At 36.4% G+C, this 13,840-nt stretch overlaps 2 protein-coding genes across 3 annotated transcripts in view; both read right to left on the bottom strand.

Moving 5' to 3' along the window:
- Positions 1 to 290: 290 nt before the first annotated feature.
- The window catches only part of LOC107565779 (fatty acid synthase-like), a 29,591-nt gene continuing 16,041 nt past the window's right edge, over positions 291 to 13,840 (bottom strand). Inside the window, exons 13-36 of the mRNA XM_016251054.1 lie at positions 13,310 to 13,444; positions 13,005 to 13,208; positions 12,800 to 12,915; positions 12,526 to 12,701; positions 12,251 to 12,442; positions 11,479 to 11,559; positions 11,161 to 11,346; positions 10,782 to 10,961; positions 10,496 to 10,699; positions 9,620 to 9,933; positions 9,147 to 9,533; positions 8,730 to 8,900; positions 8,525 to 8,549; positions 7,451 to 7,662; positions 7,272 to 7,370; positions 6,903 to 7,110; positions 6,103 to 6,314; positions 5,924 to 6,022; positions 5,511 to 5,762; positions 4,529 to 4,661; positions 3,880 to 4,091; positions 3,701 to 3,799; positions 3,288 to 3,539; positions 291 to 1,832 (exon numbers count right to left, since the gene is read on the bottom strand). Of these exons, the coding sequence (XP_016106540.1) occupies positions 1,695 to 1,832; positions 3,288 to 3,539; positions 3,701 to 3,799; positions 3,880 to 4,091; positions 4,529 to 4,661; positions 5,511 to 5,762; positions 5,924 to 6,022; positions 6,103 to 6,314; positions 6,903 to 7,110; positions 7,272 to 7,370; positions 7,451 to 7,662; positions 8,525 to 8,549; positions 8,730 to 8,900; positions 9,147 to 9,533; positions 9,620 to 9,933; positions 10,496 to 10,699; positions 10,782 to 10,961; positions 11,161 to 11,346; positions 11,479 to 11,559; positions 12,251 to 12,442; positions 12,526 to 12,701; positions 12,800 to 12,915; positions 13,005 to 13,208; positions 13,310 to 13,444 (4,287 nt within the window). The 3' untranslated portion in view covers positions 291 to 1,694. The remainder of the gene's footprint in view (positions 1,833 to 3,287; positions 3,540 to 3,700; positions 3,800 to 3,879; positions 4,092 to 4,528; positions 4,662 to 5,510; positions 5,763 to 5,923; positions 6,023 to 6,102; positions 6,315 to 6,902; positions 7,111 to 7,271; positions 7,371 to 7,450; positions 7,663 to 8,524; positions 8,550 to 8,729; positions 8,901 to 9,146; positions 9,534 to 9,619; positions 9,934 to 10,495; positions 10,700 to 10,781; positions 10,962 to 11,160; positions 11,347 to 11,478; positions 11,560 to 12,250; positions 12,443 to 12,525; positions 12,702 to 12,799; positions 12,916 to 13,004; positions 13,209 to 13,309; positions 13,445 to 13,840) is intronic.
- LOC107565793 (fatty acid synthase-like) lies at positions 4,445 to 7,658 on the bottom strand. Of its 2 annotated transcripts, XM_016251072.1 has the most exons (5): positions 7,451 to 7,658; positions 7,272 to 7,370; positions 6,910 to 7,110; positions 5,511 to 5,561; positions 4,445 to 4,661 (listed from the first exon to the last, which is right to left on the bottom strand). In XM_016251072.1, the coding sequence occupies exons 1-5, from the start codon at positions 7,538 to 7,540 to the stop codon at positions 4,524 to 4,526; spliced, it is 579 nt and encodes a 192-aa protein (XP_016106558.1). In that variant the 5' UTR covers positions 7,541 to 7,658; the 3' UTR covers positions 4,445 to 4,523. The 2 variants fall into 2 exon arrangements, with proteins under 2 accessions (XP_016106558.1, XP_016106557.1); XM_016251071.1 differs by lacking the exons at positions 6,910 to 7,110; positions 7,272 to 7,370; positions 7,451 to 7,658 and adding exons at positions 5,924 to 6,022; positions 6,103 to 6,310 and having other exon boundaries at positions 5,511 to 5,762.

Here is a 13,840-nt window from a genome sequence, read left to right as displayed (position 1 = left end):
AAGCTCGGGGTTTTTTTTTTTACTTTGAGACTCTGAAGCAAGAAAAATAATATTAAACAGCAGCTGCTTAAAAAAGTGGATCGTTTTTTTTTAATTGATGTGGCCACTTTTTATTAATTAAGGAGTATACTTTGTTACACTTGTTTATAATAAAATTATTTGATAACTTACACTGATCAACAAACTGGATTATCATAATTTTTAGTTTATCTTGGTTGCGTAATCATTAAATCTGTAGAACCAGAACATCTAATATGGCTGGAGAATAACAAACTAGTAGACTCTGGATGTGTATGTTAGCAATAGCTTTTTATTTGGACTAGTACAATAAATACTGGAAAAATTACACAAGAAAAAAACATTTCAATAATAGAAAAATTAACTTTCTAGCTTTGCTCTAAACATCGAAAGAAATCACAATTCGTCACTGACTTAAACAATTAGTCTCAAATGTGTAGTGATTTGCTTTCAAACTGAAGATTTTCCTCTGTTGTGACAGAAAGAGAAAGTCCATAATCACGTCACTGCCATGAAAACGTTCATACATCCTACACCAAATAACACTTCATTCTGACTAAAATAGGATGTGATTTGCACTATGAACTGAGCTTGTGTGTAATGTGGACCTGGCCACAAGAATTTACTACAACTAACATCTGAAGTATTAAAGCAGTCAATCAATTACAGAGCATTTTGGGAGAACATATACATCTGAGAGACACCTGGAATAAGGAATGTTGGTACTATCCTCAAAAAGCGGATTAGAAACGTCAATACAATATTAATACTCCAGTTATTGGTCTACAGTTAAGCAGCGAAGCATCATTACAGTACGAGCTGAGATGAATCCCTCTGGATTGCCGAGCATTTCACATCAGTGTCAGATTTGCATTTTGCTTTAAGCTTGTGCAATATATTTTTAAAGTAACAAGTATTTTATAATTAACTGCTCTAACTTCAACATTAACTAGTCAATTAACCAGCTCTCTTAATGGTTGCTCTCATCCAGGAATGTTCTTTTTCATACATATCTTCCCTTTTAAATAAACATCAATTGCACAGTTATTTCAGAATAAGTTTAGATGTTCAGCACCAACAAGAGAACCGGCGTATATCATTCAGAAAAGAAGAACAATGCTACAGTAAACATAAGCGATTTGAACTAGTACTGCTAAAGCATCAGTAACCGCTCACAACTGGTAAACAGCAATCTCAGCTATGTGCGTAACTAGAATCCCAACAGCTAATATGTGGATTTGAATACAGTGAAGTGACCTTGACTTGCAGTCCGCATCATTAGGTTGGATTGACGAAACCTTTAGCAGACTTATTAGGCAGGTTAGACAGTGCCAGTGATCACTACAGCTCTATGCTCTCATGCTAGAAACCAGTGACATTTTAGTTTTCACAGTAACATATGATGATTTATAGAAGACAATGAACAGCTGATTGAATCTTAACCGATGAAGCAAATAAACAGACATGCGTTTTTGTTCCCAGCTGGAATAAAGAAGTAAAGGGTGATGAGCAATTGAGATTTGTAGAGAATGAGAAGGAAAAGGCTGTTGCATGGGTGAGAGGTATGAACAGATGACAAACGTGCATGCTTTAATACGCCGGGACACAGTTTTGGTTTGTCAGGTGAAAGCAACAGAGTAAGGGTGAAAAAAATAATAATAAAAGAGCGGGAATGTTCAGCCCTCTCTGGTGCTGACTCTGGGTTCAGCCAGTGAGCTGTGGATGATGCCTGAGATGGACTCCACACCCTCGCCCTCTAGGAAGGTCTGGTGGTCTCCCTCGATCACATGAACCGACACCTTCCCATCACACACCTGCAGACATACCATAATCCAATTATTAACACTGCAGGGATGCATTATAGCAACAAGACTTTCTCTCAGCATGATCTCCTTCCCAGATTCAGAAGCACTTCCTGTGCAATTATGCTTGCCATACACAGAACATGTTTAGAGCTAGATCTCAAAGGTGATCACAGTGCAAAATGTCCCCAAATAAATAATAACAACAACAAATATTCCTGATATAGCTTGAAGAATTATAAATCACAATATAAAAGTCAGAAGTATTCAGTAATATTATTAAAAGTAATAAGTATATTATTTCTTTAAATTGTTTTCTTATTTGAAAAATGAGTTAAAATACACTACTATTCAAACGTTTGGGTCATTTTTTAAATAATTACTTTCATTCAGCAAGAACACTTTTTGAAAAAAGATGTGACAGTTAATGCTTTAGCCACAAAAATATATATAAAAACATTCTACTGTGATGATAATATTAAAACCTCAGCACCAGTGCTTTTGTCAATTTTATTATTTTTAATTTTCTATTTAGCTTTCATTTTTATTTATTTCAGTATTATTTATTATAAAATTTCAGTTTAGTAATTTTAGTACTTCAACGTATTTTATTTCAGTTAATTGCAAAGGCATCGTTTTAAATTTTCAAATGTTAAAGTTTATTTAATTTATTACTTTTTTATTCAGCAAGAACACATTAAAATGATCAAAAGTGACAGTTAATGCTTTAACCACAAAAAAAAATTAAAATAATATATATATATATATATACACATTCTACTGTGATGATAAAACCTCAGCACCAAATCATGAGACAATTAAGACTACAATATCATATTTGTGGTCCGTATCTTTACCTTAAGTCAGAAGTATTCAGTAATATTATTAAAAGTAATAAGTATATTATTTCTTTAAATTGTTTTCTTATTTGAAAAATGAGTTAAAATACACTACTATTCAAACGTTTGGGTCATTTTTTAAATAATTACTTTCATTCAGCAAGAACACTTTTTGAAAAAAGATCCAAAAAAGTGACAGTTCATGCTTTAGCCACAAAAATATATATAAAAACATTCTACTGTGATGATAATATTAAAACCTCAGCACCAGTGCTTTTGTCAATTTTATTATTTTTAATTTTCTATTTAGCTTTCATTTTTATTTATTTCAGTATTATTTATTATAAAATTTCAGTTTAGTAATTTTAGTACTTCAACGTATTTTATTTCAGTTAATTGCAAAGGCATCGTTTTAAATTTTCAAATGTTAAAGTTTATTTAATTTATTACTTTTTTATTCAGCAAGAACACATTAAAATGATCAAAAGTGACAGTTAATGCTTTAACCACAAAAAAAAATTAAAATAATATATATATATACACACATTCTACTGTGATGATAAAACCTCAGCACCAAATCATGAGACAATTAAGACTACAATATCATATTTGTGGTCCGTATCTTTACCTTGTGCAGTTTGTAGTCAGATCCTAAACCATCACCGTACTCGCTGCTGGCCTTGGCTCTCAGCAGGGTGACATTGCCGTGATACTTAGAAGCTGGAACATAGCGGTCGGCAGCCTTCAGTTTGTGGTAAAATGTAGAAGCAGCAAAATGGAGCATATCTCGGCTGACATTCTTATGGCTGGATGTGATCAGATCAACAGCCTTGTTCACACGGGCCTCCAGGTCTGACAGAGGTAACAATGTCTCCAACAGCTGTGTGAAAGATTAAAAAGACAGCATTAACTTTAGCACTGACTGAACTGTAATGAGTTAAGTAATGTCTATTTGGAAAAGCCCATTTTAAATAATTTTAAAGAATAAAGGATCAAAAATCTTTTCAAGAATGAATTACAAAGTAACAGTTGTTCATGTACCTTGTTGTACTCAATGCCAGTGAACTGTTGGATAAAAGCACACAGAGCTTCAGTCTCTGCCTCAGACTCCTTGCCAGGGGTCAGTTTGGCTCTGTAACGCTGTCAGAGAAATAACAGAAATGATGACCATGTGACCTAGCATAGCACATTTTTATGTTTTTTGAGCTCTTTTACTGCACCTGTGTATAAGCTGCCACATAAGAGTGTGAGCCGTCAAACAGGAAGAGGTATTCCACAGGGCATTTGGCTGCCTGCAGCTGTGAGCACATCTCAAAAGCCACACAAGCACCAAACGAGTAGCCAGCAAAGCGATACGGCCCCTCTGGCTGCACCTGCCTCACGCACTCAATGTAGTAAGCAGCAAGATTCTGGATACTGTCTAAAGGAGCGGCTACAGATGGACAAAACACATAAAACAGAAAAATATATAACAGGACTGAATTTGAACAAATAAATAAAAATATCATTAAACATAACTGCATTTTAAACAAATATTACTGAAAGGAATTTAAACCACACAAAAGGCAAACACTATCCAGTAATATCACTTATAACAGTAAAGTTTAAAATCAAAGATATTAATAATTATTATGAATAGATAACACACACATACATATATATATATATATAACTTCAAAAATCATGTTTTTATTGTGTTTTATCGTTAACTGTTTTTTAGTTATTTTTACTTGATCAAAATAACCCAACTGCAGTTTGATTGAGATTAATTGGAATGCATAATACGCCGGGACACAGTTTTGGTTTGTCAGGTGAAAGCAACAGAGTAAGGGTGAAAAAAATAATAATAAAAGAGCGGGAATGTTCAGCCCTCTCTGGTGCTGACTCTGGGTTCAGCCAGTGAGCTGTGGATGATGCCTGAGATGGACTCCACACCCTCGCCCTCTAGGAAGGTCTGGTGGTCTCCCTCGATCACATGAACCGACACCTTCCCATCACACACCTGCAGACATACCATAATCCAATTATTAACACTGCAGGGATGCATTATAGCAACAAGACTTTCTCTCAGCATGATCTCCTTCCCAGATTCAGAAGCACTTCCTGTGCAATTATGCTTGCCATACACAGAACATGTTTAGAGCTAGATCTCAAAGGTGATCACAGTGCAAAATGTCCCCAAATAAATAATAACAACAACAAATATTCCTGATATAGCTTGAAGAATTATAAATCACAATATAAAAGTCAGAAGTATTCAGTAATATTATTAAAAGTAATAAGTATATTATTTCTTTAAATTGTTTTCTTATTTGAAAAATGAGTTAAAATACACTACTATTCAAACGTTTGGGTCATTTTTTAAATAATTACTTTCATTCAGCAAGAACACTTTTTGAAAAAAGATCCAAAAAAGTGACAGTTCATGCTTTAGCCACAAAAATATATATAAAAACATTCTACTGTGATGATAATATTAAAACCTCAGCACCAGTGCTTTTGTCAATTTTATTATTTTTAATTTTCTATTTAGCTTTCATTTTTATTTATTTCAGTATTATTTATTATAAAATTTCAGTTTAGTAATTTTAGTACTTCAACGTATTTTATTTCAGTTAATTGCAAAGGCATCGTTTTAAATTTTCAAATGTTAAAGTTTATTTAATTTATTACTTTTTTATTCAGCAAGAACACATTAAAATGATCAAAAGTGACAGTTAATGCTTTAACCACAAAAAAAAATTAAAATAATATATATATATACACACATTCTACTGTGATGATAAAACCTCAGCACCAAATCATGAGACAATTAAGACTACAATATCATATTTGTGGTCCGTATCTTTACCTCGTGCAGTTTGTAGTCAGATCCTAAACCATCACCGTACTCGCTGCTGGCCTTGGCTCTCAGCAGGGTGACATTGCCGTGATACTTAGAAGCTGGAACATAGCGGTCGGCAGCCTTCAGTTTGTGGTAAAATGTAGAAGCAGCAAAATGGAGCATATCTCGGCTGACATTCTTATGGCTGGATGTGATCAGATCAACAGCCTTGTTCACACGGGCCTCCAGGTCTGACAGAGGTAACAATGTCTCCAACAGCTGTGTGAAAGATTAAAAAGACAGCATTAACTTTAGCACTGACTGAACTGTAATGAGTTAAGTAATGTCTATTTGGAAAAGCCCATTTTAAATAATTTTAAAGAATAAAGGATCAAAAATCTTTTCAAGAATGAATTACAAAGTAACAGTTGTTCATGTACCTTGTTGTACTCAATGCCAGTGAACTGTTGGATAAAAGCACACAGAGCTTCAGTCTCTGCCTCAGACTCCTTGCCAGGGGTCAGTTTGGCTCTGTAACGCTGTCAGAGAAATAACAGAAATGATGACCATGTGACCTAGCATAGCACATTTTTATGTTTTTTGAGCTCTTTTACTGCACCTGTGTATAAGCTGCCACATAAGAGTGTGAGCCGTCAAACAGGAAGAGGTATTCCACAGGGCATTTGGCTGCCTGCAGCTGTGAGCACATCTCAAAAGCCACACAAGCACCGAACGAGTAGCCAGCGAAGCGATATGGCCCCTCTGGCTGCACCTGCCTCACGCACTCAATGTAGTAAGCAGCAAGATTCTGGATACTGCCTAAAGGAGCGGCTACAGATGGACAAAACACATAAAACAGAAAAATATATAACAGGACTGAATTTGAACAAATAAATAAAAATTAATAAATAAAATAATCATTAAACATAACTGCATTTTAAACAAATATTACTGAAAGGAATTTAAACCACACAAAAGGCAAACACTCACTATCCAGTAATATCACTTATAACAGTAAAGTTTAAAATCAAAGATATTAATAATTATGAATAGATACACACACACATATATATGAAGGGTTTATTTGCAAAAACAGATAACTCCGTTTTTTTACATTTTCAAAAATCATGTTTTTATTATGCTATCATGTTTTTATTGTTTTATCTTTAACTGTTTTTTAGTTATTTTTACTTGATCAAAATAACCCAACTGCAGTTTGATTGAGATTAATTGGAATGCACAATGAAAAAACATACATATATACACACGTACATCTAAAAAAAATTTGAATATCGTAAAAAAAAACATTTTGTTATATATATATATATATATATATATATATATATATACACACACACACACGTGCATCTCAAAAAATTTGAATATCGTAAAAAAAATATATATAAAGTTACAACTCGCTGCTGGCCTTGGCTCTCAGCAGGGTGACATTGCCGTGATACTTAGAAGCTGGAACATAGCGGTCGGCAGCCTTCAGTTTGTGGTAAAATGTAGAAGCAGCAAAATGGAGCATATCTCGGCTGACATTCTTATGGCTGGATGTGATCAGATCAACAGCCTTGTTCACACGGGCCTCCAGGTCTGACAGAGGTAACAATGTCTCCAACAGCTGTGTGAAAGATTAAAAAGACAGCATTAACTTTAGCACTGACTGAACTGTAATGAGTTAAGTAATGTCTATTTGGAAAAGCCCATTTTAAATAATTTTAAAGAATAAAGGATCAAAAATCTTTTCAAGAATGAATTACAAAGTAACAGTTGTTCATGTACCTTGTTGTACTCAATGCCAGTGAACTGTTGGATAAAAGCACACAGAGCTTCAGTCTCTGCCTCAGACTCCTTGCCAGGGGTCAGTTTGGCTCTGTAACGCTGTCAGAGAAATAACAGAAATTATGACCATGTGACCTAGCATAGCACATTTTTATGTTTTTTGAGCTCTTTTACTGCACCTGTGTATAAGCTGCCACATAAGAGTGTGAGCCGTCAAACAGGAAGAGGTATTCCACAGGGCATTTGGCTGCCTGCAGCTGTGAGCACATCTCAAAAGCCACACAAGCACCAAACGAGTAGCCAGCAAAGCGATACGGCCCCTCTGGCTGCACCTGCCTCACGCACTCAATGTAGTAAGCAGCAAGATTCTGGATACTGTCTAAAGGAGCGGCTACAGATGGACAAAACACATAAAACAGAAAAATATATAACAGGACTGAATTTGAACAAATAAATAAAAATATCATTAAACATAACTGCATTTTAAACAAATATTACTGAAAGGAATTTAAACCACACAAAAGGCAAACACTATCCAGTAATATCACTTATAACAGTAAAGTTTAAAATCAAAGATATTAATAATTATTATGAATAGATAACACACACATACATATATATATATATATAACTTCAAAAATCATGTTTTTATTGTGTTTTATCGTTAACTGTTTTTTAGTTATTTTTACTTGATCAAAATAACCCAACTGCAGTTTGATTGAGATTAATTGGAATGCACAATGAAAAAACATACATATATACACACGTACATCTAAAAAAAATTTGAATATCGTAAAAAAAAACATTTTGTAGCATTTCAAAAAGTGAAAATTTCATATATTCTAGATTTATTACATGTAAAGTAAAACATTTAAAGTTTTTTTGTTCTAATTTTGATGATTAGAGCTTACAGCTCATGAAAATCAAAAATCCAGTATCTCAAAATATTATATAAAAATAAAAAAAGAACTTTCACAATATTCAAATTTTTTCAGATGCATACATATATATATATATATACTGAGTTTGCATGATTAATATCATGATGAAACCGAAGTAGTGACAAATGCTTTTCCCCCATATTGTGACAACGGATTATCAAAAAAGAGAGAAAAAAAAAATTATTGTAGGGCAGGGACTTGAGCATATCTATCAGTTGCTGATTGGAATTTGAGATGTGTGCGTTGTACTCAAAATGAATGCAAACTTGCAGTAAGAGGACTAAATGATTGGCTAAGTGTTGCATATGCCACCTGAGAGAAGGTTGAAGTTTCTTGGCTGATGTGGAGTTATGAAGGCTGAGTTATGACATTTTTGATGAAACATTACAAGGTAAATTATTTCCATAAAAAAAAAAAGGATCATATACATGGATGAATAATTCACAGTAAGAACTATAACAAGTATTGTCTAAACAGATATTGTGAATTTTAATTTTATGCTGACTTTATTAATCACCTTTAGAGTCTCCACCCATTTATAGTCAGTAGGGTCCACAAAAATAAGGATAGGTTGATCCTGAGGGGACTGTTGGCGCTGATGGCAGAGGAAGAGAGCAGAGCCGTAGAAGGACTTTCTCAGCATGACCACATTTAAAGAGGCCTTTTGGAAGAGCTCCTCCCATTCAGTCTGAAAACAAAAAACTAATCCGGTTACAACCCGAGAACGATGCAATGAGACAGACAAAACAAATAAAATAAAAGAACAGACAAAACAATGCCAAGTTATGTAATGTTGTTACTTAAATACAACTTTGATTTATGTTTAATGTATATTTAATTTTCATTAAATATAAAATCAATTACAGCTAAAATAAATGTTTCATTGATGTCATTTATGTTTCATTTAAGCACGTTAAAGTTTTTAAGCACACACCTGTGTCAACAAACCCTCCTGGTTGTTTTGAGATGTGAGGAAGGCTACCGTCTCTCCCAGTGTGTCTCCTCTCAGTAGGGTGTGAAGCAAAACAAAACCGCCTTCCCTCGCAGCTGAAGTCAGGTTCTCTATCAGAAGTGCAGGGTTGGCCGTGTGCCCTGTCGCACAGTTACACACAACCAGGTCAGCCCCATCCAGACTGCCCGTTGCTGGGCCCTGAAGAGGGTCCCACTGAGCAGTTGAGATGCCCTGCTCTTCCAGGGAGCTCTGGTGAGCAGAAAGCTGGTCAATGGAGACATCTGATGCCGTGTAGTCAAGACGCAACATTGGCTGGATATTGAGGAGACCAACAGCCCGAGAAAACACATGACCATCGGCGGCTAGAGCCTGAAGGAGAAGAATACATGTTGAGAACTTCAACCGTGTCATCCACCCCTGCCTATTTTCATCCTAAATAATAAAATTCACCACACCTCCACAACTTTGAGTTTTCCAGGAGTGCTGTTCTCAAGGGCCGTGTCCAAGCAGTGACGTAACGCCTGGGAGTCTAGCAGGCCGTTGAGCAGAGGGTCCTGCAGCAGACAATCTCTCTCCTTCTCCACCGTCTGTTCCAGCTCAGAGCGCAGGTTTCCGTTCAGCTCCAGTCCGCACAGCACAGAGAGCAACCGTAACAGGCCTTTCTCTGCCTCTGCTCCAATCAGCTGGCTCTCTGTTGCACCTTCTAGCCCAGGGATGGAGATCTTCACTCCCTGATTGGCCAGCTTCCTCTGCAGACGCTGTACTAGACCTGCGAATACAACATGGGAAAAGTAAGTACAGTGCCACTGAAATAGAGGAAAATACCCCAGAAAATTAAAACTGGTGACAAAAATGAAATCATTTTAGGTCCATCTAATTTTACAAAAACGATGAATATAAAACATTATAAATGTCTTTCGCTTTCGATCAATTTAATGTTACGAAAAAAAATTCTGCTGTTCATTTGAACTTTCTATTTATCAAAAAATCTTGAATAATAACAAAAAAAAGTGTTAATAACTGTTTTCAACATTGATAATAATAATAAATGTTTCTTGAACACCAAATCAGCACATTATAATGATTTCTGAAGGCTGAAGACTGCTGAAAATTCAGCTTTGCTATCACAGGAATAAATTGCATTTCACAATATTTTAAAATAGGAAATAGTTCTTTTGAATTGTAATAATATTTCACAATTTTATTGTATTTTTTATCAGCCTTGGTGCGCAAAAAAAAAAAAAAAAAAAAACCCCTTCACACATATATAAAAAATTGTTACCACAAAATGCCATGCTGCATTTCTCAATGAAATGAAAATCACAACGTGCCTTTGCAATGCCTCAGTTGGTCTCCAAGTTTCTCACTGGTTCTCAGGCAATCTGAGTCCACACAGGGAACAAAGGCAAACTCCTCTAAAGTGGGTGGAGTCTGCTGCTGTTGGCGACGGGGTGCTACGGTAGCATGAAGCCCACAGATCTCAACTCCTCCAGCTGTTATGTTGTCCAGGTAGCGGTTAACATGAACATCCACAGCTGAGGACAAGAAATTTTGGTCAGATACATTTAAACTTAGGACAGGTTACATCAGCCTTCAAGTAGATGGCGTGTCTAATACCTTTCTGGTCATCTGCATACTCGTTTACCCTCTCCTCATGAAGTCTGGGGTCCACACACACAGAGCGGATGCGAGTAGGAAGTCTCAAGCTGCGACCAGACAGCCCCACTACGATCATCTGCAGCATGGTGTCTAAAAATGTCACCCAGTTACCCGTCCAGTGAAGCTTTCCATAGTCACCTGGAAGAACCAGAATACAAAGAGCTCAGGACTGGCCAAATAGTGTCTTGGCCATAGCAAAATCGGGATTGGGATCGGGAAAGGTCCTCGAGTTGGAATTCGAACTCAGGACGCCCATAGCACAACAGCGCTGTATGTCGGCGCACTGCCCACAAGGCTATCGGCACCAACAGTTTAAGATGCATTTGAGGGGAATTACCAGAATTGTTAGACTCCAGGATTCCCTGGAAGGTCTTTCCGTAGTCATATCCGCGCAGACGCAGCTCTTTGTAGATGTCCCTGGCTTTCAAAAGCAGTTTAGGATCTTCCTTGTCTACAGCCATTGGTTTATTCAACTCAGCATGGAAAGCATCAAGTCCAGCATCCTCCAAGACACTCACCTTACCTGAGACCGCAAGGATATCAGTGTGATCATGAGTCTTAAATACTATATTTGTCAGTTTACAAATATCTTGTTTTACTCGAAAACATCATGATATAAGTTGTGAATGGTCTCTCTTGTTGACTGGAAACTCACCACTGACAGCCAGATTTCCATTCTCGGACACCTCAAAACGGTTAGTGGCGGGCATGAGTCGCACCTCCAGCTGGACAGACCCTGTGATGCAAAAACAATCTGGTTAACGCTAAGTTACAAGGACTAGCTAACAACTAATCTGTTCTATTTAGTCCACAATATTGAAGTACACTACAGTTTAAAAGTTTGGGATCAGTAAGATTTTATGCTCACCAGGGCTGCATATATATGTACAAAATAGAGAAAAACAGCATTATTATGAATCAGTATTATAATTTTAAAATAACTGTTTTCCATTTTAATACTTTTTAAAATATAATTTATCCCTGTGATGGCAAAGCTACATTTTAACAGTTGCTCCAGTCTTCAGGGTCAAATGGTCCTTCAGAAATCATTCTGATATATTGATTTGGTGACCTTATTATTATCATCAATGTTGAAAACAGTTATCCTGCTTTACATTTTTGTGGAAACCATGACACATCTTTTGCAACATTCTAAATGTCGTTACTTTTGATCAAATTAACGTGCATTTGCTGAATAAAAGTTTTAATTTCTTTATTAAAAAATCTTACTGACCCCAAACTTTTAAACAGTAGTGCATTTTTAGTAATCATTTATATTTTTTCCACCTCAGAATAAGAAATAAGCCATATAAGAGTGCAATAGTAGATAGACAGAAATTTGTCATCATTGTGAGATATAGTGACTACCAGAAACTTCAGGACCAAAGAATCTCAGACTTACAGTACAAAGAAAACAAATATTTTACCCGTCTTGGGGAGGATGGTGGCTCTGTGGATGGTGACGTCTTCAAATATAACAGGTGTGTGCTCCATGACTGCACCCAGAGATCTCATCAGAGTCCTCCAGGCCAGAACCAGGTATCCTGTGGCTGGGTACAGCACCCGACCATCAATGCAATGTCCAATCATGTAGTAATCAGGAGACTCTGGGTTCATGTCTGCACAAAACATTCAAAAATAAATGACATGACATGACACCAAAGATGAGAAAAACACTAATTTCAACTTCACAACTACCCACCGATATTGTACACAGTGGCTGAGGTGGATCCCCCTGAGCCAGCAGGGAAGTCCTCCACCTTGGGCACATCCCAGACCTGGGAATGATCCCACTGAATGTGAGGGGAGATGAGTGGGGTCCCGGTCGGAACAGGGTATTCAACAGTTGGGTACAATTTATTACTGTCTACATTAATTCTGCAGATGCAAGAGAGTGAGCATCAATCATCAAATTGATGGAAATGCTGACAATTTGAGGTCAAAACAGCTAGGAAATTAAGAGTACAAAAACCAACCCATTCATGTAGATTTTGCCCACATGAGAGAGGAAGAACTCCAGATTGTTGGCGTGTCCTCTTTTCACTAGGGGGAGGATGGAGCAGGTGGGTTTTAGGCTCCGCTTCAGGATGGCCTGAAGATATATCAAGAGTATGTTAATAATAGAAATGGATCTACATTTGAATCTTCAAGACATGTGTATTAAGGTTAATTCCCTGTTACCTGCAGTAAAGCATGTGGGGCAATTTCTACTACCACAGCATTATCCGGCACAAAGTTCAGTCCCTCTTGAAAGAGCACAGGGCTGACCAAGTTATTGACGTGGTACTCTGCAGATGAGTAGAGCGCTAGTGGGCTCTCCCAGTCTGTCTGCGGGATGGACGTGCTGATCCAGCGTGCTGAACGAGGCCTTGGGCTTTTTATTACCTAGAAGACACACAGGAAGTCAGTGTCTATCTGTGCTGAGGTTTTAAGATGCTAATGTCCAGTAGAGGGCACTGTGACACTGCAATGCCTCACCAACTCACATTCTGCAGTGCACATAGAAGGGCTGGAGCAATAGAGGCCATATAATAGGAGTGGAAGGCCACACCGGCACTGCGCACTTCTTTGGCAAACACACCGCTCTCTTTCAGCTGGGCAACAAACTTGCTGACAGAGTCCTGCATAACCAAACACTTGCTGTTAGGTACTAGTATACATACGATCATTCTATATATTTAAATTCAATAATTTCTCAAAACCTAAAAAAACATGTTTACATGTATAGAATTAATGTTAGTTTGGTATTTAAAAACACACTTTTTTATACATTTAAAATAAGGCTGGATAGACTGGAGAGTAAAGGCTACTGAATTCTACTTTGCCATCATAGGACTAAATTAAATTTTAAAATACATTCAAATAGAACAGTTATTTTCCATGTAGTAATATTTTAACATTTTTTTTTTTTTACAATATTGCTATTAATACGGTATTTTATAAAACATTCCACAAAATAAATGTAGCCTTGATGAGCATAATACTTATATATATATATATATATATAAAAAATTCTA

Source organism: Sinocyclocheilus grahami, unplaced genomic scaffold (assembly GCF_001515645.1).
Source record: "Sinocyclocheilus grahami isolate Dianchi unplaced genomic scaffold, SAMN03320097.WGS_v1.1 scaffold1027.1, whole genome shotgun sequence".
NCBI lineage: Eukaryota > Metazoa > Chordata > Actinopteri > Cypriniformes > Cyprinidae > Sinocyclocheilus > Sinocyclocheilus grahami.
This window is presented reverse-complemented; position numbering and strand designations above follow the sequence as displayed.

Bases quoted from the DNA above. Each gene is read 5' to 3' on its own strand.
- LOC107565793 (XM_016251072.1), bottom strand. From the start codon at position 7,540: ATGTGCTCACAGCTGCAGGCAGCCAAATGCCCTGTGGAATACCTCTTC. The intron at 7,371-7,450 runs GTGCAGTAAAAG...TTTCTCTGACAG, and splicing joins ATGTGGCAGCTTATACACAG to CGTTACAGAGCCAAACTGAC. The intron at 5,562-6,909 runs GCCAGCAGCGAG...CTGAGAGCCAAG, and splicing joins TCACCCTGCTGAGAGCCAAG to GCCAGCAGCGAGTACGGTGA.